Here is a 25,915-nt window from a genome sequence, read left to right as displayed (position 1 = left end):
CCTGCAGCTGAAGAAAGAAAAAAAAAAAAAAAAAAACAGAGCATGATGCTGCCACCACCATGCTTCACTGTTGGGACTGTATGGACAGGTGATGAGCAGTGCCTGGTGCTCTGACATACACTGTGAGCTGTAAGGTCTTATATAGACAGGTGTGTGGCTTTCCTAATCAAGTCCAATCAGTATAATCAAACACAGCTGGACTCCAATGAAGGTGTAGAACCATCAAGGATGATCAGAAGAAATGGACAGAACCCCAGTTAAATATATGAGTGTCACAGTAAAGGGTCTGAATACTTATGGCTGTGTGATATTTCAGTTTTTCTTTTTTAATACAGCTGCAAAAATTTCAACAATTCTTTTTTTTCTGTCAATATGGGGTGCTGTGTGTACATTAATGAGGAAAAAAATGAACTTAAATGACTTTTAACAATGCAATATAACAAAGAGTGAAACATCTAAGGGGGTCTGAAAACCTTCCGTAGCCACTGTATATATACAAAATACATAGGCCTACACTATATATTTTCACTCTACATACGGTGTATATAGTAAGGTCACACATCCTTTTTTCCATTTTGTTTCAGGTATTGTTTGGACATGAGTAATGGCATGAGAATATGACAGCTCATGCCTGAATCAGACAAGACAAATACTACGACGAGCAAGGGAGGCAATGCGCTGTTGCAATACGCAGTCCTATTGGTCGATGACAATGTGCACTGTCGGAGAGCTGTACATACGTCACTACACAGAAGAGTTCCAGAAATCAAACATGCTCGACTATTCATTGTGGCGGCGTATGGCTATGGCTAAGTCGTTGGTCATGGATTATGTCACACAACAAGAAGTTTTGTCATTCCCGACAAAATGTTTCAGGCACGATTTAAAATATATGCCACGATAGCAAATCTGGCTAATAATGCCTTGATCAGACTTTAGCCCCGTTATTAGCCCAATTTGCTATCGCAGCGGATTTCCTGGCTCAGGCCCGACATATTTTGTTAGGAATGACAAAACATTTCGCAGTGTGACGAAATCCATAACCAACGATTTGGCCCTACAATAAACCTACGATGTCAAAATGAAAAGTCTAGTGCCTGTATCAGACTACAAGACAAATCTGGCCTTTCGCGATTGCACTACGTCAGACTACTGTCATAAAATCTTGATGTATCTCGGTCAGACAGTGGCAACACTACACGACGTATTCCGATACCACCGTATCCCGTCTTTTACGATCACTGGGCTTTATCTTGTCAAATCAAACACTGTCAGAGAGGCGGAACCAGAAAAGGTGTCACCAGTCAACGCGACCGGATACGTCCGTTACCATGGCGACGACAACAACAATGTATTGTGCCAATGTATTGTGTGGGGGGTGGGCAAAAGAACAAAAATGAGGATAAACGTGTGGTGGTTGTCACCGGTGCTCGGGAGAGGACGTTCATTCAAGGATTACTGTTCTGTTGAGTCATGCTCAAGCTTCGATAAATTTTGGTTTGTGCGCATGAATAAATCCTATTGGTTGATGTCAAGGTGCGCTGTCTGAGGGTTGTCATTGATCTGTCACACTGCACGGAAGACAATGCTCGAGTTTTCATTTTGGCGTTGTATGGCTAGCTTAGGGCGAAAAAAAGTTTGTAAAGATTGAAGGCGGCCAGGAGAGCAAGTGCAAGTACCGGTAGTATTCTACGCCAAAGAGTTGTGAGTTTTGCATATATTTAATGGCATATGTATGCCATTCCATTAAATATTAGTTTTTATAATTGTTTTATATGTTGGACCAAAGGTTAGAATACTGTAAATCTATATTAGGACATTCATCAATTTTCTTTTCTGCGTATTGTGTTTAAGCTCGTGGGGAATTGGAAGCTATCCCAGGCTGCTGACTGTGGGTGAAAGGCGAAACTAGTCCATTACAGGACACATACAGTATAGAGACAGAACAATTCACACAGTCACTGAGTTGGAACTGAAATGGCTGTCCGTGTCTATATGTGCCCTGTGACTGACTGGCGACCAGTTCAAGGTGTAGTCCGCCTTTCGCCCGAAATCAGCTGGGATAGGTTCCAGCGCCCCGCGACCCTAACCAGGATAAGCGGGGTTGAAAATGGATGGATGGATGGAAAACATTTCGCCCCCTTATGTTGAACCTGATACATTGCAGTTTTACATCAACACGCAGTAAAACCAGGGGACAAGACTGCAATTTAGTGACAAAGAAAATTACACAGTATTTCTAAACACAGGAAGAAACCTCTTGTGACACAATTTAAAAAAACAAAACAGTACATCCTTCTTCCTTTCTCCTGTTTTAATAATTTGATCATAGTCGTTGAGGCCAACAACAGTTTCGGTGAATGAATCAGCATATTTTGGTCATTTCCTTCCCTGAATCGCTCACTGTCATGCAAACGGGAAAATGTTGTTTAAAAAAGATGGAGTGATGGAGAAGTAGGGACAATCAACATTTGGTTTCATGCAGTGAGAAGCGACATTTGGTTGCAGTGTAGTTTTGAAAACAAGGGATGGCACATTTGACCCAAAGTGAAATGGCAACACAATCACTTGGTATTACTGACAGATCAATAATAAATTACGATGTTCCCCTCCCAACATTTATAAATAATCCTTTTGAAAAACAAACATCTTCATATACAATATGTTCATACAATTTCGTGCATTATCTCAATGGCCTGACCAGAGTAATAGAAATCATATGCTGAGTAGCTATTCTGTACACACCTCATTTATAGTGGTAATAAATATTTATATGGCATTCATAAATAGAAGGTAGATAAATCACATCAATTCGGGAATACGGCTCATTAAAAAAAGCAGATTTTGGTGTGTTGAGAATGAAATGGTTATTCATATACTTGGCACAGGGAGAAGGGTTAAAACAATACAATTTGGGGGTAGAAATTTAGAATTGAGATTGAGAATTGAAAATGAGATTTAAACAACTATAAGGTATGTTGAGGCACACAACGTATTGGCATCAGGCTTCAGGAGCAAGTCTAAAGTGAGGGCACATAAGTGCATCTTGTTTATGTGATCATTACTCTACAAAAACCTTATATCGTACCAAGAATATTTGTCTTATTTGTAGTCAAAAGTCTCAAAACTGATCTGATGACACTTAAGACTCATCACCTAAAAAAGTAAATTGTTTTTAAAAAATCTTTTTTACTTGAAGTAGAAAAAAACATTACTCCACTGGTAAGATTTTTTTCTACTTATATCAAGTAAGAATTAGGTTAAAACAAGTGAAAATTGTCTAAAAAGAAGTTACCTTTTACGTGATGAGTCTCATTCTAATTAGTTTTGACAAGAAATAAGACGGTTGACGACTGGTTAGCACATCTGCCTCACAGTTCTGGGGACCGGGGTTCAATGCCCAGCCCCGCCTGTGTGGAGTTCGCATGTTCTCCCTGTGCCTAGGTGGGTTTTCTCCGGGCACTCCGGTTTCCTCCCATATCCCAAAACATGCGTAGTAGGTTGATTGAGGACTCTAAATTGCCCGTAGGTGTGAATGTGAGTGCGAATGGTTGTTTGTTTCTATGTGCCCTGCGATTGGCTGGCGATCGGTTCGGGGTGTGCCCCACCTCCCGCCCGAAGATAGCTGGGATAGGTTCCAGCAGCCCGCGACCCTAGTGAGGATAAGCGGTAAAGAAAATGGATGGATGGATAGAAATAAGACAGATATTCTTGGTAAGATTTTGAGTGTTTTAAAAAAGATTAAAAAAAAAAAAAAAAAGGGCAGGGCTGCAATAACGTGCCTTGGTGGAATACAATGTTACAGGTGAGTGGCAGGCAGGCAGGGGGAGGCTGGGCTCAGTGATGTGCCCAACATGGAGGTTATAGTTGCCGAATGGGGGGAAGGTTGAGGGTTTCCAGAGCACTGTGGTAGAGCTCCCGCAAGGCTCTCAAAAGATACAGACGGCAGAACATCTGGTTGAAGAGATGAGGCAACGGCTCCTGAGAGGAAAGACGGCAAAGTGAGTGAAACATTACGCTAGAAGAATACAAATTGCACATACAGTGGAACCTTGATAAAACAGACCCCGATATAACAGAAATCGGATAAAACGGACCGTCGGGACTGAACAATGTGCCCAAAAATAGTTTCGATTTGTCACTTAAAATCCTGTTGACAGTCTGTTAGTTCCAGAATTGGCCGCTGTTTATTGGCGCAGTGGTGTAATACAGGCAGAGAATGGGATAGACTAATATTTGAGCAAAACAAAGTTCATCAAAGGATGAACTTGATGTGTTGTGTTTTGGCTTTCTTTGCGACATTTATTCCAGAGCAGTGGCCTTAACAAGGGATGTTTGGTAGAACATAACTAAAACAATTCATTGAAAAATGCACATATTTGTGTATTTTTATGCTCTGTGTAGCCATAAGATGCCACCCAAACATCCTGCTCCTTTTCAGGCTCCAAAACAGCGGAGGAGTTAATTAGCCAGCTTGACAATAACAGGCAGGCGAGGCTCCCTGTGAGGTGGATCAACACGGTCAGGTCGCGGGACTTGACTTTGAATGTTTCCCGGCCCAATCAGCTATTTTTTTAGACACGTCGCACAGAGAAGCTGTGACAGCTCTGATTAAGGCTGAAATGTCAGCTGCAACTGTTAACTGCCAGGTAATAGAACTTCTCTTTACCTGAAAAAATATTTGAACACAAGAAATGTGAATCAGCAATGAATAATTAATCCAATCATATAAGATGATGAATGCAATCGATCTACTTTCCTTTTAGCTAGAGCTTTGGCGCCATCTTGTAGCATGTTAGGCCATTAGAGAAAAAGCACAAAAATACACAAGAGTGCCAATAGATGAGTTGTTCAGCAAATTGCTGAGGACAGGCTCCATAGGGGGGGGAAATTTAAACAGGTCAACTTCTCATTCCTTCGTTGTTAAAATTTATTTTGTTTTCATGTCTTAATAAAACAGTGGTTAACTTGATTTTATGCTTGTGTGATGATTAAATTAACATTGTTAATGTGTAATCACCTGATTACGTCTTTATTGTAAAAGTTGATTAGTTTTGTATTGTTTTTAATGTCTTAATATAATCTTATAGTGATTGTCTTATTTTTACACTTGTATGACAGTTCTAAATGTTAAAAAGTCAACGCAGAGTTAATAATGGTTTTATGAGGCCGACAGTGTTACCCTGCAATGGATTATTTCTATTTCCATTATTTCTGATGTGGAAAATTACATTGTAGAAGAAGAAATGAGGGAACCATGTGTTTTTAACCTTAGAGGTTCCACTGTTGAGTTATATGTGGCAGTCTATGAACTCATTCATGGGAATTCCCTTTAAAGATTACAAACATGGCCTCACCCCCAGGACGTGGACTCTGTTGTAGTAGGAGCTGAAGTCTTTACTGAGAGACACCAGAAACTTGCATATCTGAGCAAGGGGAAAATAAATAAGCAGTTAAGTAAACAAATCGACACACGACGCAAAATGTCATCACTGGTGTAGCCTGACCTGCTCTGTTTTCAGATTGACTCTAGCCCCTCCTCCTTCACAGTCCAACACTTGTCCTGATTGGTCCAGCAGCTCAGAAAAGGGAATGAGGTAATTGAAGAGGAGGAGCCACTCACCCTGCAAAGCGAAAAACAGATGCAAGTTATTTTCATATAATGAAAGGAACAGTGATATCTAAAAATTTAACTTTTAGCTTGAACAAATAACCATTAAATAAAACGGTATGCTGGTACCTCTTCTTTGAGGGAAGAGAAGTCCAGTTTCGAGCCATCAGGGATTTCTGGGTACAAACCTGCAGAACGGCAGGCACATCAAATACATTTAGAAGAACAAGCTTTTTGCTTTGCTTTCATGAGTTTAGCAAAGGGGGCATATTATGGAAAATATACTTGCTGGTTTGTATACAAATAGGTGTCTGGAGTTCCTGCCCACCCATCAAATGTAAAACTAAACATCCCGGTAAATCTTGTATTTATATTATATATTTCTTTTTTTTTTTAAATATTTGTAAGACAATAATCCCTCGCTATAACGTGCTTCAGCTATTTGGCATTCAGTGCATCCCAGATTTTTTTATAAATCATTTATATTGCTGATAATTTGCCACATCAGGGGATTTCTTCATTTTTTAAAAAATGTGATAAAATAAGCATTTTGTAGCCTAAAACAAACAAAAATAAACAAATGGGGTTGGTTCACACCAACCTAGCAACACAGTCTGCGTTGTTGCGCATTTGCCAGTTTAATGTAGCCACCTGCATGAACAACGATGGAAGAAGCTCCAAAGATAATAAAATTTGGATTCAAGGATTATGTTGTCAATGATGTCTGCAAAAAGAGGATGGCAACGTGCATGTCTTATAATTCACACATTAAAAGACACAACAATGTCGAACATCTGTCACTGCAAAACTCACGACGACAGGTAAGCTAATTTAACAGTTTAGCTAGCTGGTCAAAGATTAGGCTTCATGGCTGGTTTGGGACGATTAAAAATAAAAAATTATGCGATTGTGAATGTTTTAGTACAGCTAAGTAACGTAACTAGGACTGGGATGGTTTATGATAATTGTCGGAACCTTTCTTTACGGTTTATAGGCACGCAGAACTCTCTTTTTTTCTCTCTCTCTCATTTACTAATGAGGTGAAACGGTGTGAACTGTAGTGCAGAAAGTAGCACCTAAAATATAATACCAACTGCTGAATGCAGAAGAAGTGAAGCGGTATTGCTAGCGGTCAGTTGTGGAGATTTAAAAAAAATAAAATAAAAGTTGAGGTTTTGTTTTGTTGAGATGTTTGCGGGCCTGATGAAAGAGTCAGTGCTAGAAGACACCAGATGCAGTATAGGTCTGCTGTATCTGGTCACTTTGCATTACGATCACGCCGCATTGAGGCAATCAGCCTGTGGCATTGGCTGGAAGTTATGGAAGCCCAGATTTCCTTGATGCTTGCTGTCAGTTCTTCTTTATTTTTGGGTATGATGCCCCTCATTTTCCTCTTGATAATACCCCATAGATTTTCAATGGGGTTTAGACCCGGCGAGTTGGCTGGCAAGTCAAGCACTGTGAGGGTATGGGCATCAAACCAGGTGCTTCTAGCGGTATGGGCAGGGACCAGGTCCTGCTGGAAGATTAAATCTGCATCTCCATTCAGATCCAGATGCAGAAGGAATCATGAAGTCCTCTAAAACATTCTTGTAAACTCTTGTGGTGACCTTTGATTTAAGAAAACAGACTTTACCAACACCCGCACTGGACATTGCACCCCAAATCATGACTGACTGTGGATATTTCACACTGGACCCCAAGCAGCTTGGATTCTGTTCTTCACCCGTCTTCCTCCCAACCCTTGGACCTCGATTCCCGAATGAAAGGCACATTTTATTTTCATCGGAAAAGAGGACCTGGGACCACTGGCCAAGAGTCAGGCCTTCTTCTCCTTGGCCCAGCTGAGACGATTCTTACGTTGGCTCATGCTCAGAAGTGGCTTGACCCGAGGAACCTGACAGTTGTAGCCTATCTCCCGGATGTGTCTGATTGTGGTGGTTTTTGAACCCGTGACTCACGCCTCATTCCTCTCTTTCTGGATCTCTGCTAGATTCTTGAATCTTCTCTGTTTGATAATCCGCTAAAGCCCATGGTCATCTCTTTTGCTGGTCATCGTCTCCTGACACATTTTGTCTTTCCACTAGACTTTCCATTGATATGCTTTGACAAAGCAATCTGTGAACAGCCAGCCTCCTTAGCTATGAACGTTCTGTGGCTTACCCATCCTATGGAGGGTATCAATGATGGCCTCCTGGCCAGTTGTCAAATCTGCAGTCTTCCCCATATTGAAGCCAACTGAGACAATTGAACCAAACTTAAGCAATTTAATGACACCTGCAGAAACCTGTGCAGGTGTTTTGAGTTTAGTAGATGATTAGTGTGTGACACTCAGTTTAAAACATTTATGGACCTGCTAAATTTGGGATGATTTCTTCACAGTATTCTATTTTTTTTAAATCCCGATTTCGTGGGTTTTATGAGCTGGAAGCCCAAATTATGTAAAAATAACCAAAATAAATGAAATTGTTTAAATTGTGGGCCCTGAATCTATAATCTATTAAAGCTTAACTTTTTGAATGGAATTATGGAAATGAATCAACTTTTCCATGATATTAAATTTTTTTGGAAAGGGTCTGTATTGTGGGGGTTGTCTGGAACCTAACCCACCGATAAATGAGTATGCCTATTTCCGAAAATCTACCTGTGAGTTAGGCGGCATGGTGACCGACTGGTTAGCACATCTGCCTCACAGTTCTAGGGACCGGGGTTCAAATCCCGGCCCCGCCTGTGTGGAGTTTGCATGTTCTCCCCGTGCCTGCGTGGGTTTTCTCCGGGTAATCCGGTTTGCTCCCGCATCCCAAAGACATGCAGGGTAGGTTAATTGAATACAGCAACTTGCCCGTAAGTGTGAATGTGTGTGCGAATGGTTGTTTGTTTCTATGTGCCCTGCGATTGGCTGGCGACCAGTTCAGGGTGTACCCCGCCTCTCGCCCGAAGATTGCTGGGATAGGCTCCAGCACAGCAATAGGCTCATTGCCACGTCCTGCTCCACCACACTTGCCTCTACTCTCTCTTCTCATCTCTATCCTTAATCACCCTAACCTGCTGCACATCCTTCCCATCTCGATCCCTCTGTTTGGCTACCCTAGATAGATCCTTTTCTCCTTCTTTAGTGTCAAACCTGGCATATATGTCATCATATGCCTCTTGTTTGGCCTTTGCCACCTCTACCTTTGCCCTATGTCGCATCTCAATGTATTCCTTTCGCTTCTCCTATTAGTGTCCCACTTCTTAGCTAACCTTTTTCCTTGTATGATTTCCTGTACTGTGAGGTTCCACCACCAAGTCTCCTTCTCTCCTTTCCTGCCAGAAGATACACCAAGTACTCCCCTGCCTGCCTCTCTGATCACCTTGGCTGCAGTGGTCCAGTCTTCTGGAAGCTCCTCCTGTCCACGGAGAGCCTGTCTCACCTCTTCCCAAAAAGCTGCACAACACTCGTCCTGTCTCAGCTTCCACCACATGGTTCTCTGTTCTGCCTTTTGTCTTCCTAATCTTCCTCCCCACCACCAGAGTCATTTTACACACCACCATCCTATGCTGTCTAACCACACTCTCCCCTACCACTACCTTACGGTCGGTAACCTCCTTCAGATTACATCGTCTGCACAAGATCCACCTGCGTGTTTCTACCTCCGCTCTTGTAGGTCACCTTATGTTCCTGCCTCTTCTGGAAAAAAGTGTTCACTACAGCCATTTGCATCCTTTTTGCAAAGTCTACCACCATCTGTCCCTCTAAGTTCCTTTCCTGGATGCTGTACTTACCCATCACTTCTTCATCACCCCTATTTCCTTCACCAACATGTCCATTACAATCTGGACCAATCACGACTCTCTCTGTCTGGGATGCTCAGAACTACTTCGTCTAGCTCCTTCCAGAATTTCTCTTTCACCTCTAGGTCACATCCTACCTGTGGGGCATAGCCACTAATCACATTATTCATAACACCCTCAATTTCAAGTTTCAGCCTCATCACTCGATCTGATACTCTTTTCACCTCCAAGACATTCTTAGCCAACTTTTCTTTTAAAATAACCCCGACTCCATTTCTCTTCCCATCTACACCATGGTAAAATAAACCCTGCCTCTAAACTTCTAGCCTTACTGCCTTTCCACCTGGTCTCCTGGACACACAATATATCAACCTTTCTCCTAATCATCATGTCAACCAACTCCCGAAATGTTCCTGTCATAGTCCCAACATTCAAAGTCCCCACATTCAGTTCTAGGCTCTGTGCTTTCCTCTTCTCTTTCTGCCAAAGAACCCACTTTCCACCTCTTCTTCTTCAACTTCGTCCCACATTAGCTGAATTTGCGGACGTTGTTAACCCAGGCCACGACCGATCCGGTATGGAATTCTTTGGATGAACGCTCATAGTTTTTTGGCAAGATTTTAAGCCGGATGCCCTAAATAACAAATAAATAACATGAATAAAAAGTGATTATTGGTTATATTCAGCTCAGTCAAATAACCATGTGTCTGACCATGTGTCTGACATAACAACAGCTTTCGTGCCATCCATCCATTAACCGCACATCCTCACTAGGGTCGCAGGCCGCTGGAGCCTATCCCAGCTATCTTCGGGCGGGGAGGCGGGGTACACCCTGAACCGGTCGCCAGCCAATTACAGGGCACACAGAAACAAACAACCATTCACACTCACATTCATACCTACGGGCAATTTAGAGTCATCAATCAACCTACCACGCATGTTTTTGGGATGTGGGAGGAAACCGGAGTGCCCGGAGAAAACCCACCCAGGCACAGGGAGAACATGCAAACTCCACACAGGCGGGGCTGGGATTTGAACCCCGGTCCCCAGAACTGTGAGGCAGATGTGCTAACCAGTGGCTCACCGTGCCGGCTATATATATATATATATATATATATATATATAATAGTGTATCTAAAGTACACAGCCCAAATTGCCCAACACTGATCATTCCTCAAGCCTCCTATCTAAAGAAGAAGTAGAGGATTCTAAAGAAGAAGTAGAGAAGTAAGAATTGGTGTTAATTTGGATTCTCTGGTCACTGCACATTATGTTGTAACGCATTTACCGCATGTATTGTCGAATCGCTTATTTGGTTTGACTTCCTCTGCGTTTCAACATCGAGCGAACTGTTTTGTCGATTCAAACTCTCGACTCTCACCTTTCTCCACTCCTCGGTCGTAGCTGTCGAACAGCGTGTGCAGTCTGGCACAGTTGTACATCACAAACACGCCGCCTCTCGGCCCTTTGGTGGAAACGCCCCCTTCTCTCTGGACATCCAGAGTGACCTGAACAGACAGGCTTGTAATGTCTTTCACTACTTCTTGTTCATTGATTTTCAAAGCATATTTGGAAACTTGAGTCAAAATGGACACCATACGCCTCACTATAAGGCAGTGGAACCATGGGATTTCACCCAGCTACTCGGGTAATGATTATAGTAAAATATACAAAAATCAGTTTTTTTTTTCATGAGTATTTTTTTTTGCTGCCCATAAAATGGAAACAGAAAGTACATGCTCTCTAGCAGTTCACAAGTCATGGTATGATTAAAAAAAAGAGTGATTTTTTTTATGATACATTTACTGCAAGTTGTGTATAATACACTCTCGAGTATAATGCGCACCCCCAAAATCAACCCCAAAAATCAGGAAAATTCTTCTACCTATGTATAATGCACACCATCAATTTTCTAAAAGTTTTTAAAGTTTCTAAAAATGTTCTAAATATCCATATTTGATTAGGTTTTTCAAAGAAATATTCTGCTCTGCGTTCATGTGCTTTTTTTACGTTGCTTAATGTCACAAAAGTGCTACCAATCCTCAGCCAAATGTATGCTGATGTCTATAATTATGCCCCATTCCCCATCTGAAAATATCAGAACAAAATTCTGAATATTTTGGATTTTATGGAACTTAAGCATTTTCCTCCCCATAGGCACTCACTATACAGAAAAGGTTTAACGCCATTTCTCACCAAAATTTGCTGGCATCTCAGTTTATGCCCACTTAAACCTCTGAAAATATAAGACTAAAATCTCTAATATTTTGGATTTTATGGATGGTAAGCATTTTCCTCCTCCATATAGGTGCTCACTAGACAGAAAAAGTTCAATGTCGCTTAATGTCACAAAATTGCGATCAATCCTTACCAAAATGTATGTGTACTTCTATACTGAACAAAAATATAAACGCAACACTTTTGTTTTTGCTCCCATTTTTCATGAGCTGGACTCATCAAAAACTTTTTCTACATACACAAAAGGCCATTTCCCTCAAATATTGTTCACAAATTTTCTTTGTCGAGATAATCCATCCCACCTCATGTGTGGCATATCAAGATGGTGATTCGACAGCATGATTATTGCACAGGTGTGCCTTACGCTGGCCACAATAAAAGGCCACTCTGAAATGTGCATTTTTGCTTTATTGTAGGGGTCTGGGGGGGGGGTCAGAAAACCAGTCAGTATCTGGTGTGACCACCATTTGCCTCACGCAGTGGAACAGATCTCCTTCGAAGAGAGTTGATCAGGTTGTTGATTGTGGCCTGTGGAATCTTGGTCCACTCCTCTTCAATGGCTATGCGAAGTTTCTAGATATTGGCAGGAACTGGAACACGCTGTCGTATACGCCGATCCAGAGCATCCCAAACATGCTCAATGGGTGACATGTCCGGGGAGTATGCTGGCCCTTGCAACATGGAGCCGTGCATTATCATGCTGCAACATGAGGTGATGGTCGTGGATGAATGGCACAACAATGGGCCTCAGGATCTCGTCACGGTATCTCTGTGCATTCAAAATCCCATCAATAAAATGCACCTGTGTTCGTTGCCTATAACATACGCCTGCCCATACCATAAGCCCACCGCCACCATGGGCCACTCGATCCACAACATTGACATCAACAAACCGCTCACCCTCACGACGCCACACACACTGTCTGCCATCTGCCCTGAATAGTGTAAACCGGGATTCATCCGTGAAGAGAACACCTTTCCAACGTGCCAGACGCCATCGAATGTGAGCCCAATCAAGTCGGTTACAACGACGAACTGCAGTCAGGTCGAGACCCCAGTGAGTATGACGAGCCTGCAGATGAGCTTCCCTGAGACGGTTTCTGAAAGTTTGTGCAGAAATTCTTTGGTTATGCAAACCGATTGTTGCAGCAGCTGTCCGGGAGGCTGTTCTCAGACAATCTTGGAGGTGAACATGCTGGATGTGGAGGTCCTGGGCTGGTGTGGTTACACGTGGTCTACGGTTGTGAGGCCGGTTGGATGTATTGTCAAATTGTCTGAAACGTCTTTGGAGACGGCTTATGGTAGAGAAATGAACATTAAATTCACGGGCAACAGCTCTGGTGGACATTCCTGCAGTCAGCATGCCAACTGCACGCTCCCTCAGAACTTCTGACATCAGTGCCATTGTGCTGTGTGATAAAACTGCACATTTCAGAGTGGCCTTTTATTGTGGCCAGCCTATGGCACACCTGTGCAATAATCATGCTGTCTAATCAGCATCTTGATATGCCACACCTGTGAGGTGGGATGGATTATCTCGACAAAGGAGAAATGGCCTTTTGGGCATGTAGAAAAAGTTTTAGATCTTGGAGTCCAGCTCCCGAAAAATGGGAGCAAAAACAAAAGTGTTGCGTTTATATTTTTGTTCAGTGTATAATTAGGCCACCTTCCCCATTTGAAAATGTCAGAATGAAATCCCCAGTATTTTGGATTTTATATCAATGTGGCGGACCCTGTGAGGACATCATGTTTCTCAGATGAGCGGCAAAAATGTACCAGATTATATATAAATTTGTAAAATTGTACATTACACATCATACACTGTAGTACATTCAGTATATAATAAATATACTAGGGCAGCAGCTATCGAACATTTTAGGATTTTAGTAAAAATTTATATCAAATCGGTATTCAGATAAAGTATATTTTTGCTTCGTTAAAAATACACCCAAAAAAAATAAGCCATTTAATTTAAGATGACTGACCAATTGTTTTTTTTCTTTGGAGATAATGAACTGTTTTATTTCTTAAATTCCCAATGAATCGTAAACTGTATTTTCTTGTTGAGAAATATGTTCAGTAAGGCAATTTGAAACACAAATAAGAATAAAACGCATACTGTGCCGTGAAAAAGTATTGCCCTTCTTCACAAATTATATTTTTGCATAGTTTTCCCACTTTAATGTATAAGATCATCAAACAAATGTAAATAACAGACGAATAGAACCCACGTGAACTTAAACGGCTGTTTTTAAATGGTGATTTCATTTGTGAAGGAAACAAAACTATTCCAAGTTACCTGGCCAATCAAAACCTAATAACTGGTTGGGCCTCAGCAGCAACAACTGAAATCAAGCGTACGGAAGATGAATGAATGAATGAAAGGTATGGAGGTAATCACGCATGGGTATGATCACTGGAAATTAACCAAAAATTGTGATTAGCCACAAATCATTATTTAACAAGGGGGGTAATTACTTTTTCACACAGGCCCAGGTAACTTTGAGTAGTTCTTTTTCCTTAATAAATTAAATCATTTAAAAACAGAATTTTATGTTCACTTGGGTTATATTTGTGTGATATTTACATTTGTTTGATGATCTCAAACACAGTGGGAAAACTATGCAAAAATATAATTTGTGAGGAGGGCCAATACTTTTTCACGGCACAGTATATGTGTTTTATTCTTATTTGTGTTTGAAATTGCCTCACTGTAAAATATTTCTTGGCAAGAAAATAAAAGTTTGCTGTACCATTGCCACTCATAATTTTTTTTCACCGACAGTACTTGACTCAAAATGTAGCCACTTGCAGATACGATACTAGTACACTGGCGATGTGTCTCACAGTGCATAAATCACCAAGCAAAACTGTCCCTTGACAAGTAACCACCCTGAATGAAGTCACGTTATAGTCGCACACATACTCGTCAATAAACTAGCCACAAATTCGCCAATAGTCATAATTAATAGAAACCCTAGCCTCAGGGCTAACGTTACGTTAGTAAATTGCATTATTGTTAAACTCACTGATTTGCGTGACGTTCATCTTGGCTCCACGTTTTGTGTCTTGAGAGATGTGTCGCGTCACCGGTGTTCGCCTTTCTGCTCAGTCTGAAATGATCCCATATAGCCGGGCTGCTCAAATGCGCTGGCGTATCTATTGTGTTTTCTACTCAAGTCTATGTATCGCTGTTTTGCACTCTGAAATAACTCCACCAACCCCTCTCCTATTGATGCCGCTCAACTCGAGTGTACCACCGACATATTGTTAAATAAAGATAGTTTAAATGGAAAAAAAAAAAACATTTCAACTCGGGGTGCAGCGCCGGAACAGTAAATGCCGACACCTTGACGGAACGTTGCCTTTTGAACGGCGTGTACACAGCATTCAAAAAGCAGTGTAAAAAGGCTTTTCCGCATGCACTTTGTGTGTCTTGTCTGCTGTCGAACCCCTGCGACTGCCTCACCAAACCCCTGGGGTTCCATCCAACCCAGGTTAAGAAACACTGCCTTAGACCTATGTCGCTGTATCGACGTATTTTTGGGTGGCTAAAAAAATTCGCATTATACAGGACAAATTACGGTAACTAAAATAATAAGATAAAAACGTAAGAATAATATAAGATAACATCTAAGTTCAGTGTAAATAGTGCTACAGTACTTCAAGTACTTCAAATACAAATTAAATATAGTAAGGTTCCTCACACAGAGTGAATGTTTTAATTTTGTGGTCTGACTGTCAATTAAGATGCTCGTGTGTGTATGCGCACGCACTATGCTGAGCACTGCATTTCTGTTATCATTTTGATTTGAGTTTTTCTTTTGTTTCAACAAGGAATTTCACGTTTTATTTTGAGCAGATTTTAAGAATACATAAATTTCCTAGTACTAATTATTGTCAAAATTCCAAGGATTTTTTTTTCTGAATGCCCATTAAAATAATTATAATCTCTCAGTAGGTGTATGAAACACGCTTGATCGTGTTTCGGTCTCACCGGACTGGTGTGAACTGTTGAGAGAAGCTCAAATCTGATGGTAGCAGAGCTCATAACCCTGATGATGTCATCCCATGTCTGACCTACAAGAGGTGAAGGAAAAATGCAAGTACTCACTGTAACTAACATTAATAATGAATGTTATTAGTCATGCACAAGCACACAGGCGCACGTGTACACACACACACACATATATATATATATATATATATATATATATATATACACACACACACACACACATACCTTCTACTTGATCTCCATACTTCATCTCTGATGCCTCCTTCATTTGACCTCTTCTAAGCCTGTTGGAAGGAAAATAGGAAAAAAGAACAAACTCTAATGTAGAAAAGTAGTAGAAATTCCAGAAAGCTTCCTGTCAAAGGAGTTTAACACCATGTGTATGTTACTGCAGGAAGATGTGAGATGAGGAGGAGGAGGAGAGGGAACACTTGATGAAGATGACAGTTCATCTTACTGCAGGTACTGTGCAGATGAGAGTTGATAAGCAGGAGTCTTGACAGGCCCACACACCAGATGCCTCTGCAAATACCCAAGAAGGCCAGTTAAAAATAGTAACACAACCAAGTGTGCACGCATGCGTGCGTGTGGTTACCTGTATGTGTGTCGCCCCACTGGCTCTCCAGAGCATCGCTATCTGCTGCTGGCGGAACTCATCCTGGCAGGAAGTCACGTGCAAGGCTGTAACCATGGCAACCTGCGAAACATTACCACATGTGTAGAAATCTTTCATTCATTGCTCTGTTGTGGGCCATTGCATTTACTAAGCCATGTGTCTCTGTGATCACGTGCGCGCTGCGCTGTCTTACGGTGCAGTCCGCTGTGGCGAGGTCCAGTTGTGCCAGATGGGAAACGCTGTCTCTGTGGACTGAACGCACATGCACCAATAATCTGTTAGCCGCAAATATGGACTAAAGAACACACTACTTAATTAACTAATCAGTCTGGGGTTAGGTCAGACCCTTTAGTTCAATCTGAATCATCATCTCATCAAGACATTTGGACGACTATCGTACGGTTCCATTTCATGTTCTTCCTATGCTTGCGTGGGTTTTATGTTAGATTTGTGAAGACTCTCAACGATCCGTATGCGTGAATGTAAGTGAGAATGCTTGTTTGTTTATATGTTCCCTGTGATTGGCTAGTGCCCAGTCCAGGATGTAGCCCACCTGTGACCCAAAGTCAGCTGGGATGGGCTCCAGTTCACCAGCAACCCTAATGAGGATAAGACAATAGAAAATGGATGAATACTTCCAACTTTGTGCGAACAGTTGGGGCAGGGGTGTCAGACTCATTTTTGTCACGGGCCACACTGTTGGTACGTTTTCCCTCAGAGGGCTGTTATGACCGGGAAATCATCTAAATGTTTCATCGCCTGATCATTGTATTATACTCTATCTACACAACAAAATGATGGATAACTAGTTTTTAAATCAGAAGTCAAGAATAATAGTTGCTTCAACTATTGTTCAAGTTACTGTAAAATCGGGGTTTGGTAACAACAACAAAAATGCCTGTAGTATCTCAACGTTATTTATTTATTACATATTACGATGTGAAATTTTGGTACAGATATCAGCAAGAATCATGGAAGTTGATGCAAATGATTTGATTTCGGTTTTACTGTTGATTATATGTGGACCCAAGGAAGAGAGCAAACTGCTACGGCACTAGCTAATAGGGATGTCGGCAGCAGCTGCTGCTTGAGACAGTCATTAATATTTTCACCATAATACTTTGCCCACAACACCAAAAAAGTCAATATTCAAAGTAGTTTAGCATATGATCGCCAACACTTGCTGAAATTGCAATCATCCAGCAATTTTGGTTTGTAACTACGACGGTTGCCACCGAGTAAACTAAACTAGCTACCTTTAAACAACAGACAACAGCAGGGTGTGCTCGAGCCATCACATTTTCCAGATCACACTGAGATAAATCACGTTGTCAGATTTACTTCAAACTTCTCAGAAAACAGGAATAATAATAGTGAATCATGTCCATATAGTTTTCTACTGTGCCTGAATCCTATAAACGTGTGATTTTCGACACCGAGAACACTTTTTGGAGTTGGAGTTGCACTGTAACAACAACGAGGAACATTTTCATCTTCATCAAAACTTTAAATAAACACTAACGTAACGTAGATAACGTTAAAGAAAACTCACCCTATAAGAATCTGTAAAGTATTCCAGTTGACGTCATTGCCTACGATCAAATAAGCGGTCCGTTCTTTTCGTCGCTTTCGTTTGCCAGTCACTTTCACTCTTTGGAGTCACATTTGCGCTGACACAACCAGGCGTGTTTTAGCAATGCTTCCTCATTCAATCAAAAACAAACAGAGCTTGCAAAATTAGCAGTAACAGTTATTAGTACTTAAAACGCATGAGCATTAATTAATAAGTAGCAATGTTGTTCCTTTGAAACTAATACCTATGTAACGGAAGCAAGCTAGGCTTTGCGGATGTGCGTTAAGAAACATCACACTCCAATCCTTTGGGCTGGAGGGGGGTGCAGAAAACGGTTACACTTGACTGGCTGGCTGGCTGACTGACTGAATACTGTATCTATCCATCCATCCATTTTCCGTACCGCTTATCCTCACTAGGGTTGCGGGCGTGCTGGAGCCTATTCCAGCTGACTCTGGGCGAGAGGCGGGGTACAGCCTGAACTGGTCGCCAGCCAATCGCAGGGCACATACAGTATAGACAGACAACAATTCGCTCTCACATTCACACATAAAGGCAATTTAGGGTTTTCAATGAACCCACCATGCATGTTTTTGGGATGTGGGAGGAAACTGGAGTAATCGGACAAAATCCACACAGGAGAACATGCAAACTCCGCACAGGCGAGGCCGGATTTGAACCCGGGACCTCAGAACTGTAGGGCAGATGTGCTAACCAGTCATCACCGTGCCGCCCTGAGCACTGTATAGTTCATACAAGACGGCGCTCATGGCATTACGTGCAAATGTTTGGCTGATGCCGTTGTGCGGGCCAATGTCACGCTGACTTCAAATTGATCCCGCGGGCTGGACCAAATTGCTGCCCGGAGCTTGACATGTCTGAGTTAGGGGAAGGACCTTTAATGCACTAAGCAAGTTCCATACAGTATTTAACATGTATAGACATGACAAAAATATAGATGCGGGTAAAATTAAGGTAAGAAAGGAATGTTGTTTGTTAACATATTTTGTCATATGAGTGTCCAGAAAAGGCCACTCTGACAGCTACTTCTGTTTGACCCAGTTTTGTATCCGCTTTGTACATATTCGGCTGATCCACCTGGGGCCATATTTGGCTCCTTCTGATTGGTTGCCCCCATGTAGAAGACCCACTTGTACACAGTGCACTGCGCCTCCCATTTGAGTACACGTGTTTGTTATGTTGACAGCGCTGGCTCGGGAGCGGAGAGGTAGCCGCAGATCTTCGCTAGTGACGTAGATAAGCTTGAGAAATTCAAATGACCTAATTTCAGGCCTCTCACCAGATAAACGTCTGAATCTCAGGAATACGTAAATGATTTTTATTCATATTTCACGTTTACTGAGGCACTATAGAGCCAATATAACTACCAAATACTAGAAAACTTTGGTTTAGTCAAATAAGGGACCTTTAATATAACCCTGCATACAAACGCCAATTTTACCTTTCAATTGTAACCTTTGCCATTAAGGGTCCTGCACTGCTTTTGAATAAAAAGGCACTAGTAAATATGTTTCTTTAAATCTTAATGTCTTATGTTTCAAGTAGTGATTTGATTAGTTTGTCGCAGTACTGCTTAGCTGTGAATGCAAGTGTAAATGGTTGTTGTCCATATACTGTATACCCTGTGATTGGCTGGCGAGTGGTGACCCATAGAAACCCCACGCAAGCACGGAGAGAACATGTAAACTCCACACAGGATGGCCTGAGTTGAGGGTCAAACTCCACCATCCTCCACTAAAAATTTGATTTTTCAATAATAACATTATTTTCCATCATCTGCGCTGCCCTCACTTTGCTCCACATTGTCAACCAATTTGTACTATCTTATGATTAATAAAACCTGTAATCACAGTTAATCCCAAATAAAAGTATTCATGCGCTAGCAAGTATGAACTAGTAAGGAGTTTTGAAATTTTGTTTAAAAGGTATTGTTTAACGAGAAATGACAAAGGCTGTTTAAGAGTTTGTTTGTTTTTTTTTGTTTTTTTTACATTTTGAGGAAAGGTTCTGTGTCCTCCTTAGTATCTTGTAAAATGACAATAAAGTTGAGTCCAATCACAAACTTAGAATACCTCACAGTGTGCGGGGTCCACTGAGGTTATTTGGTCATACGTCACCTGTGCAGGTTCCAAGGCTTGGATCGTATCCTAGCAGCCCCTCGTCCTGGAACACCCGTTTTAGGTTTATCCTCACAGCGCCATCATTTTCGCCCTTGTCTGCCTTCTTCCTGCCTGGCCCGCCGCTTGTCCTCCTGCCGCCCTCAATTTCCCTCTCTCTGTACACCGACTTTTCTAGCGCTTCCTGGATCTTCTCCTCCCGCTCCTCATTGGTCCAGTTGGCTGGGAATGTTGGCCAGTCGATGCCCAGAGTGCGGAGGAACTTGATGATGCTGCTATCTTCAAGCAGCAGAGGGCACAGGGACACTGTAAATCTGAGACAGGCGGCAAGATAGACAGCTAGTTTTAAATGCCATAGCTATCAATGCTATTAGAGCAGTAATTATTACAATGTCATGTAAACATTGCATGCATGTACATAATATATAATAATCATATTAATATTTTTATTCATATCATTTGTATTAAATTTGTGATATTGTTGCTGTTGGTAGTAGTAGTTGTGGTATAAAAGATCTTGTTGGTTTCCTATAAAACACCAACAAAATATTTTTTGTTTTTAAATCATGTTTCAGATTAAAAGACAAATTAGGAGATGCTTTTCATTGGACTATATTCTCAAGTTAAACAACAACAAACTGTACAGCAAAAAAAATGTCTCCATTGAAAAATGTAATTTGCTCAAGTGACGAATTACAGTATAAAAGTGGAACTTACCCTTGGCTTTTCAACAGCGCCCCCATGTGGTCCGCCAACAGAATGGTCCTGAGTTGGCCCAGAGTGAGGCTATCGGGAGTGGGGGGGTCGGGTTTCGACTGCAGGGCCGGACAGTTCAGCACCACACAGCCCTGCCTCTGAGCAGCGGGCGTCAGGTAGTCTGTGGCTCCCCCTTCCAGGACGGCCCTAAAGGCTGCGGCCCGGTCCACCCTCACCCTCAGACCTTCATCCATCACCTCCCCGCCCGCCACGGGGAGTACGCCAAGGCCTCGGACAGACAGAATCCTGGCCATCACCGCCGGAGAGACCTGATTGGAAACAAAAAGCTATCAAACAGTAGTACAGTAGCTTTGCACTGTTGTAAAAACAAGCATCAATGTTGCAAAAGTCATCAATATATTAGAAATGCTTGAGCCAAGTTATGTGATTCCAAGCTGCAATTTTTTTGCAGCGGTCACCTTATCTCACCTGTGCAACTCCACATGGGAAAAGACTGTGAGAGGTGGAGATGGTGCAGTGTTAACTATTTCTCTCAGATATGAAAATGCTCAGCTGTGTAGAATGAGGGCCTCCTTTGCCTGGACATGTCCACTTTTTACATCCTGTCCAGGGCGTCCAGGTTTTTTTTGTTTTTTTTTTATAAATTCATGAAAATGTCCGGTTTTCATTGTTTTTCAGGGGACCAATTAGTATGTGTTGAAATTGAATGACGCTTTGCACAGAATACTACAGTACTGCATTGCTTCTGACGTAATCACGAGAGCCCTGCTGTGTTAGGAACAGACGTAAGAGCAGCATAGCGTCTTCTCACAAAGTGCAAGCGTAGCTTCACAGATGAACTGCAGAAAAAATTCCCCACTTAGCATCCTGGTCGCAACAAATGGGAGGCGCAGTGCACTGTGTGCAAAGCTGGCACATATGTTTCGGTGTCTAATAAAGGTTCCTGAGATCTCAATGCTCATAGGAACACAGAAAAACACACAAAAAAGCTGTGCGAGGTGAGAGTTAATCAGCAAAGTTGACTGAGTTGTTTGTTAAACCCAAGAAAACAGGATGCTGTAAATGGAGCAGAAGGAGCGTTGGCGTTTCATACTGTGAAACACAGTAATAACTACAGGTCCATGGATTACACTAGTGCCTTGCTAAAAAGGCATTTCCAGAATCTGACACAGAATCTGCGATTGGCTGTGCCCAGCCAATCGCAGGGCACATATAAACGAACAACCATTCGCACTCACAATCACACCTACGGGCAATTTAGAGACTTCAATGAACCTAGCGTGCATGTCTTTTGGGATGTGGGAGGAAACCGGAGTACCCGGAGAAAACCCACGCAGGCACGGGGAGAACATGCAAACTCCACACAGGCGGGGCCGGGAATCGAACCCAGGTCCTCAGAACTGTGAGGCAGACGCTCTAACCCGTCGACCACTGTTCCGCCGTGATTTAATTACAATAAAGTCATTTAATTACAGTAAGTTAGCGCCCATTATTTCTGTTATGTTGGTTTGACCTGACTGATTAGAATACATGAGCTGACTAGAGCAGTGATTTCCAACCTTTATGGAGCCAAGGAACATATTTTACAATTGAAAAATCTCACGGCACACCAACAAACAAAAATGTCACAAAAAGTGGATACATTAATTACTGTATGTACTTCCTGCCATCTAATAGAAGAGCATTCATTTGTTCTGTCTGTCACTATGCCTCACTGGTATAAATAGAGGAACAAAGATACATTATTAATTGTAAATATAAATGTTTTGAGCAATTAAGTACACAAGTATATACAGTAAATGAACAAGTCATTTAAATACCGTAGATTTTTTTTTTGCTAACGGCTATCAGGGGGCGCAATAAGTACAAAAACAAGACAGGCCCAACTTGTTTAAACATACTGCCAAACTTGTTCGACCGTAATGCAAGGCTAAATGCTTAAAACATGACCGTTTCACTTAACGCACTAGGGATTGGGCATGCGCAGATGCCTCCAGCGTGTAGAAGACGACGACGCTAGTTTTTGGCGCACTCAGCGCAAAATGCAGCACGAGACACACGAACGCAAGACAAAGCTTTCAGAGGTCATAAGAGCAGAACGCCCGAACCTGAAAATGTTCTTGAGGACTGGGTGAACACACAGAGAGCAGACGGCCGAGGTGTATCCACCGTGCAGATCCGACTGAAAGCTAAAGAAAGTATCGCCAGTGAAATGTGTATTGAAGGTTTTCAAGGTGGACCGTCATGGTGTTTTCGATTCATGGGACGAAAAGGTCTGTCCATCAGGGCCGAATTCCATCGGACCAGACGACATCATAAATATGGATGAAGTGCCTTTGACGTTCGACCTGCCTCTAACTCGAACTGTTAACAAGACAGGAGCGTCATCCATTATAGTGAAAATGACTGGCCACGAGAGAACGCACTTCACGTGTTTTGAGCTGCACCGCATCCGGACAAAAGCTTCCACCAATGGTGATTTTTAAGCGGACGACTATGCCAAAAGAAAAACTCCCAAAAGGCATAGTCGTTAAAGTTAACAAAAAAGGGTGGATGATTTACTGCCCTGTTACAGGCACTGTTTGGAAACAATTAAGGTATGTAAATAAACATTTACTAAATCTTTCTGTGTAAATATCTAATTTCACAACGTATATATCAGCGGTGTATAGTCTGGTACGGCTAATATATGTAAAAAAAAATAAAATAAACATTTCTATAAATTTGCGCTCTATTGGCCGGAAAATACGGTAGACACATTGCTCCATCTTGTGATCGGATCGGTTATCGTTTTTTTTTTTAAACTCGCTGATCGGTGATCGGCCCCAAAAATCCTGATCGTGTAAAGCCTAGTTTTAAGTTGTCTTGTCTTTGCTGCGACTTGACACAAACTCGACATACCAGCTCGTTGGTGTTAGCGGGACGGCTGTGTTCATCTGGCTTGAATCCAAAATGTTCCCAACACATCGCGGGGGCGTTACGCTTTGGAACTAATTCCATTTATGCCGCTCAACTTTCAGTAACTGTGCTGCTACCGGCACGCGTGCGCACACACACGGCCAATTAGAGGGTGGGCACCCACCCCATTCCGCCCTTCACTATCTCTGATTGGTTTAGAAACCAAATTGGTTTCATGTGCCCGCTTTCGAATCGATTTTATTATTATTTTTCCTTAAATGGCTGGTCTCCCTGTTTTCGTCTTTTTTTTTTTTTTAGCAGTGGTTAAAACAATAATAAATATACCATTTAGGAATAAAACAAAAAACCTCTGTCGTGTATTAGGTGAACACCCAGGCCTGCTATGCTATTGTACTTTAATATTGACCATGATGGTGGTACTCGGAGAGCAAAGTATTTCTTTTAGGTGGTACTTGTTGTAAAATGTTTGAGTTTCACTGGCTAGTCTGGATTCCAGGGTATAAACCACCTCTTGCCCAAAGTCAGTTGCGATACAGAAAACCGATGGATGGATAGATGGTTTGATTTCCATACACACGCGCACACACACACACATTCACAAAGTACTGTACAGTATAAACACAGTTCCAGTTCTGCGTGACTGTCTGACTGACCCATATTGGGGTCTGCCATTCATGGGTTCATAACTACCGCCTCAAGCTCACTGTCTGGTCGATCATGATGGCCCGTCTTTGAAATACAGTATGACCTTTTGCGTGTGCTTTATATTGTTGTTAATGGAAATGTATTGAAACTCCAAGTCTTTCAGTTCCTCTGTTCTATTTTTGGAAACACATATACAGTACAGCACTGTATGTTATCTGTATTGTAAATATGTGATTTCATGATGTATTCGACTCTGGTAACTAATAACTAAGAGACCACAAAAAAGCAAACCTTTATTGGTACTTTGACCATTTTTCATTTTCTGGAAATAAATGCTCTGAATGACATGAATGATATTTGTATTTGGAATGTGGGATTGTTGTCAGATTATAGAATCCAACAAAAATCTCAAACGATATACCTATAACTGGCAAATTAAAGAAACGTATCATTTCGCAGTAATCTCATTTTTTTTCTAGATCTGTATGTTTTACGATAGCTGATCATATTTTTAATCTCCCAAATCCTACTATTTTTCGGTTTAAATGGATGCTATTCTACTCGTCTATACTAATGGAACACGGTGTGTTTATATGAGGTTTTTTTGTGTGTGTCTTTTTTAATTAACGTTTAGTCCATTCGTTAAGGTTGTGGACGCGTTCTGATTTTACTTAATAATTGTACCGAACTGAAGATAGTGTAATGAGCCAGAAGCTAACCTGTCCGTCCGCATAGAGTGTGTTGAGCATGGTATTCGGCGACAGGAAGTCTCTGGTTCGGAGGTTTTTGGCGCTGCTTTCCTTGAACCACAGTTTCTCCTTCTCAGGCTCGGGGAACATCATATCGCCGTCCCTCCTCCGGCCAATGTCTTGGGCATTGCCGCGCGTGGCCCGCAGTGCGGAGCTCAGCGCCCGGACCGTGGCAGTGATACGGAGGGGTGAAGACGACTCGTCGATGTTCTCCATCGTTATCATAACAACACAAACGGGTGTAGCTAGAAGTACATCCGTGCCATGCTAATACATGCGCGGTCGTGGTGCGAGGCTATCCGGGACAAGGCAGACAGAAAACGGGAACAGTCGAGTACTCGTCGATGTCAGATATTATGCTTAAGTGGAAAGGGCGCATTGGCTGTTTTTATTTTTTCAACCAGAACCATTTGCTTCAATTCGTGTTCCCTTTCGGGTGAGTTTCCGCGTTGGACAGAGGCAATGATTACTGTTGCTGGATGCGTTATTAGGATTCCCACATAGTTTCCAGGCAGGACACGCCCAGTTGCAACATGATTGGCTCCTGTGTCGCGGAAAGGGCAGACTACGCAGATGGAACGAGTTGACCATCCGAAACATGTACACATTTGTAGGAAATACAAACAAATAAGTTTGTTATGGTTAGGTTTAGGCCAAGGGTTGGGTATTAAGGCGTTTTGGGATGGGTTAAAGTCAGGATTAGGGTGGGTTAGGGTTAGTGGAAAAAATATTAATTAAAATAAATATAAACAGTAGGGCGTGTTCTACAGGGATACAGCAGCCAATCATAGTGCAGCGGTACTGTGCCGCAGCCATTAATATTGGAGGAGGGTGTGTCTTGCCTGGAAACTGACACGTTTCTTTTAAACTGCGTGCCTATGGTGACGCTAAACTAGTAGGGTAAAAGTCGTCATCGG

General features: G+C 42.0%; 1 protein-coding gene across 1 annotated transcript; it reads right to left on the bottom strand.

Moving 5' to 3' along the window:
• Window positions 1–1,453: 1,453 nt before the first annotated feature.
• dalrd3 (DALR anticodon binding domain containing 3) lies at window positions 1,454–25,461 on the bottom strand. Its single transcript, XM_061780506.1, has 13 exons — window positions 24,969–25,461; window positions 20,686–20,993; window positions 19,969–20,282; window positions 16,451–16,509; window positions 16,237–16,338; window positions 16,099–16,163; window positions 15,867–15,925; window positions 15,621–15,703; window positions 10,767–10,893; window positions 5,741–5,799; window positions 5,508–5,624; window positions 5,358–5,426; window positions 1,454–3,981 (listed from the first exon to the last, which is right to left on the bottom strand). The coding sequence occupies exons 1-13, from the start codon at window positions 25,221–25,223 to the stop codon at window positions 3,862–3,864; spliced, it is 1,737 nt and encodes a 578-aa protein (XP_061636490.1). The 5' UTR covers window positions 25,224–25,461; the 3' UTR covers window positions 1,454–3,861.
• Window positions 25,462–25,915: the final 454 nt, after the last annotated feature.

Source organism: Phyllopteryx taeniolatus, chromosome 1 (genome assembly GCF_024500385.1).
Source record: "Phyllopteryx taeniolatus isolate TA_2022b chromosome 1, UOR_Ptae_1.2, whole genome shotgun sequence".
Taxonomy (NCBI): Eukaryota; Metazoa; Chordata; class Actinopteri; order Syngnathiformes; family Syngnathidae; genus Phyllopteryx; species Phyllopteryx taeniolatus.
Note: the sequence above shows the minus strand (reverse complement) of the source record. Positions and strands in the feature narration are given on the sequence as shown.

Excerpts from the sequence above, each read along its gene's own strand:
- dalrd3 (XM_061780506.1), bottom strand. The coding sequence starts at position 25,223 with ATGATAACGATGGAGAACATCGACGAGTCGTCTTCACCCCTCCGTATC. Across the intron at positions 20,994-24,968 it reads CACTCTATGCGGACGGACAG|GTCTCTCCGGCGGTGATGGC; the intron begins GTTAGCTTCTGG and ends GTTTCCAATCAG. Across the intron at positions 5,625-5,740 it reads TCTCTTCCCTCAAAGAAGAG|GGTGAGTGGCTCCTCCTCTT; the intron begins GTACCAGCATAC and ends TTCGCTTTGCAG.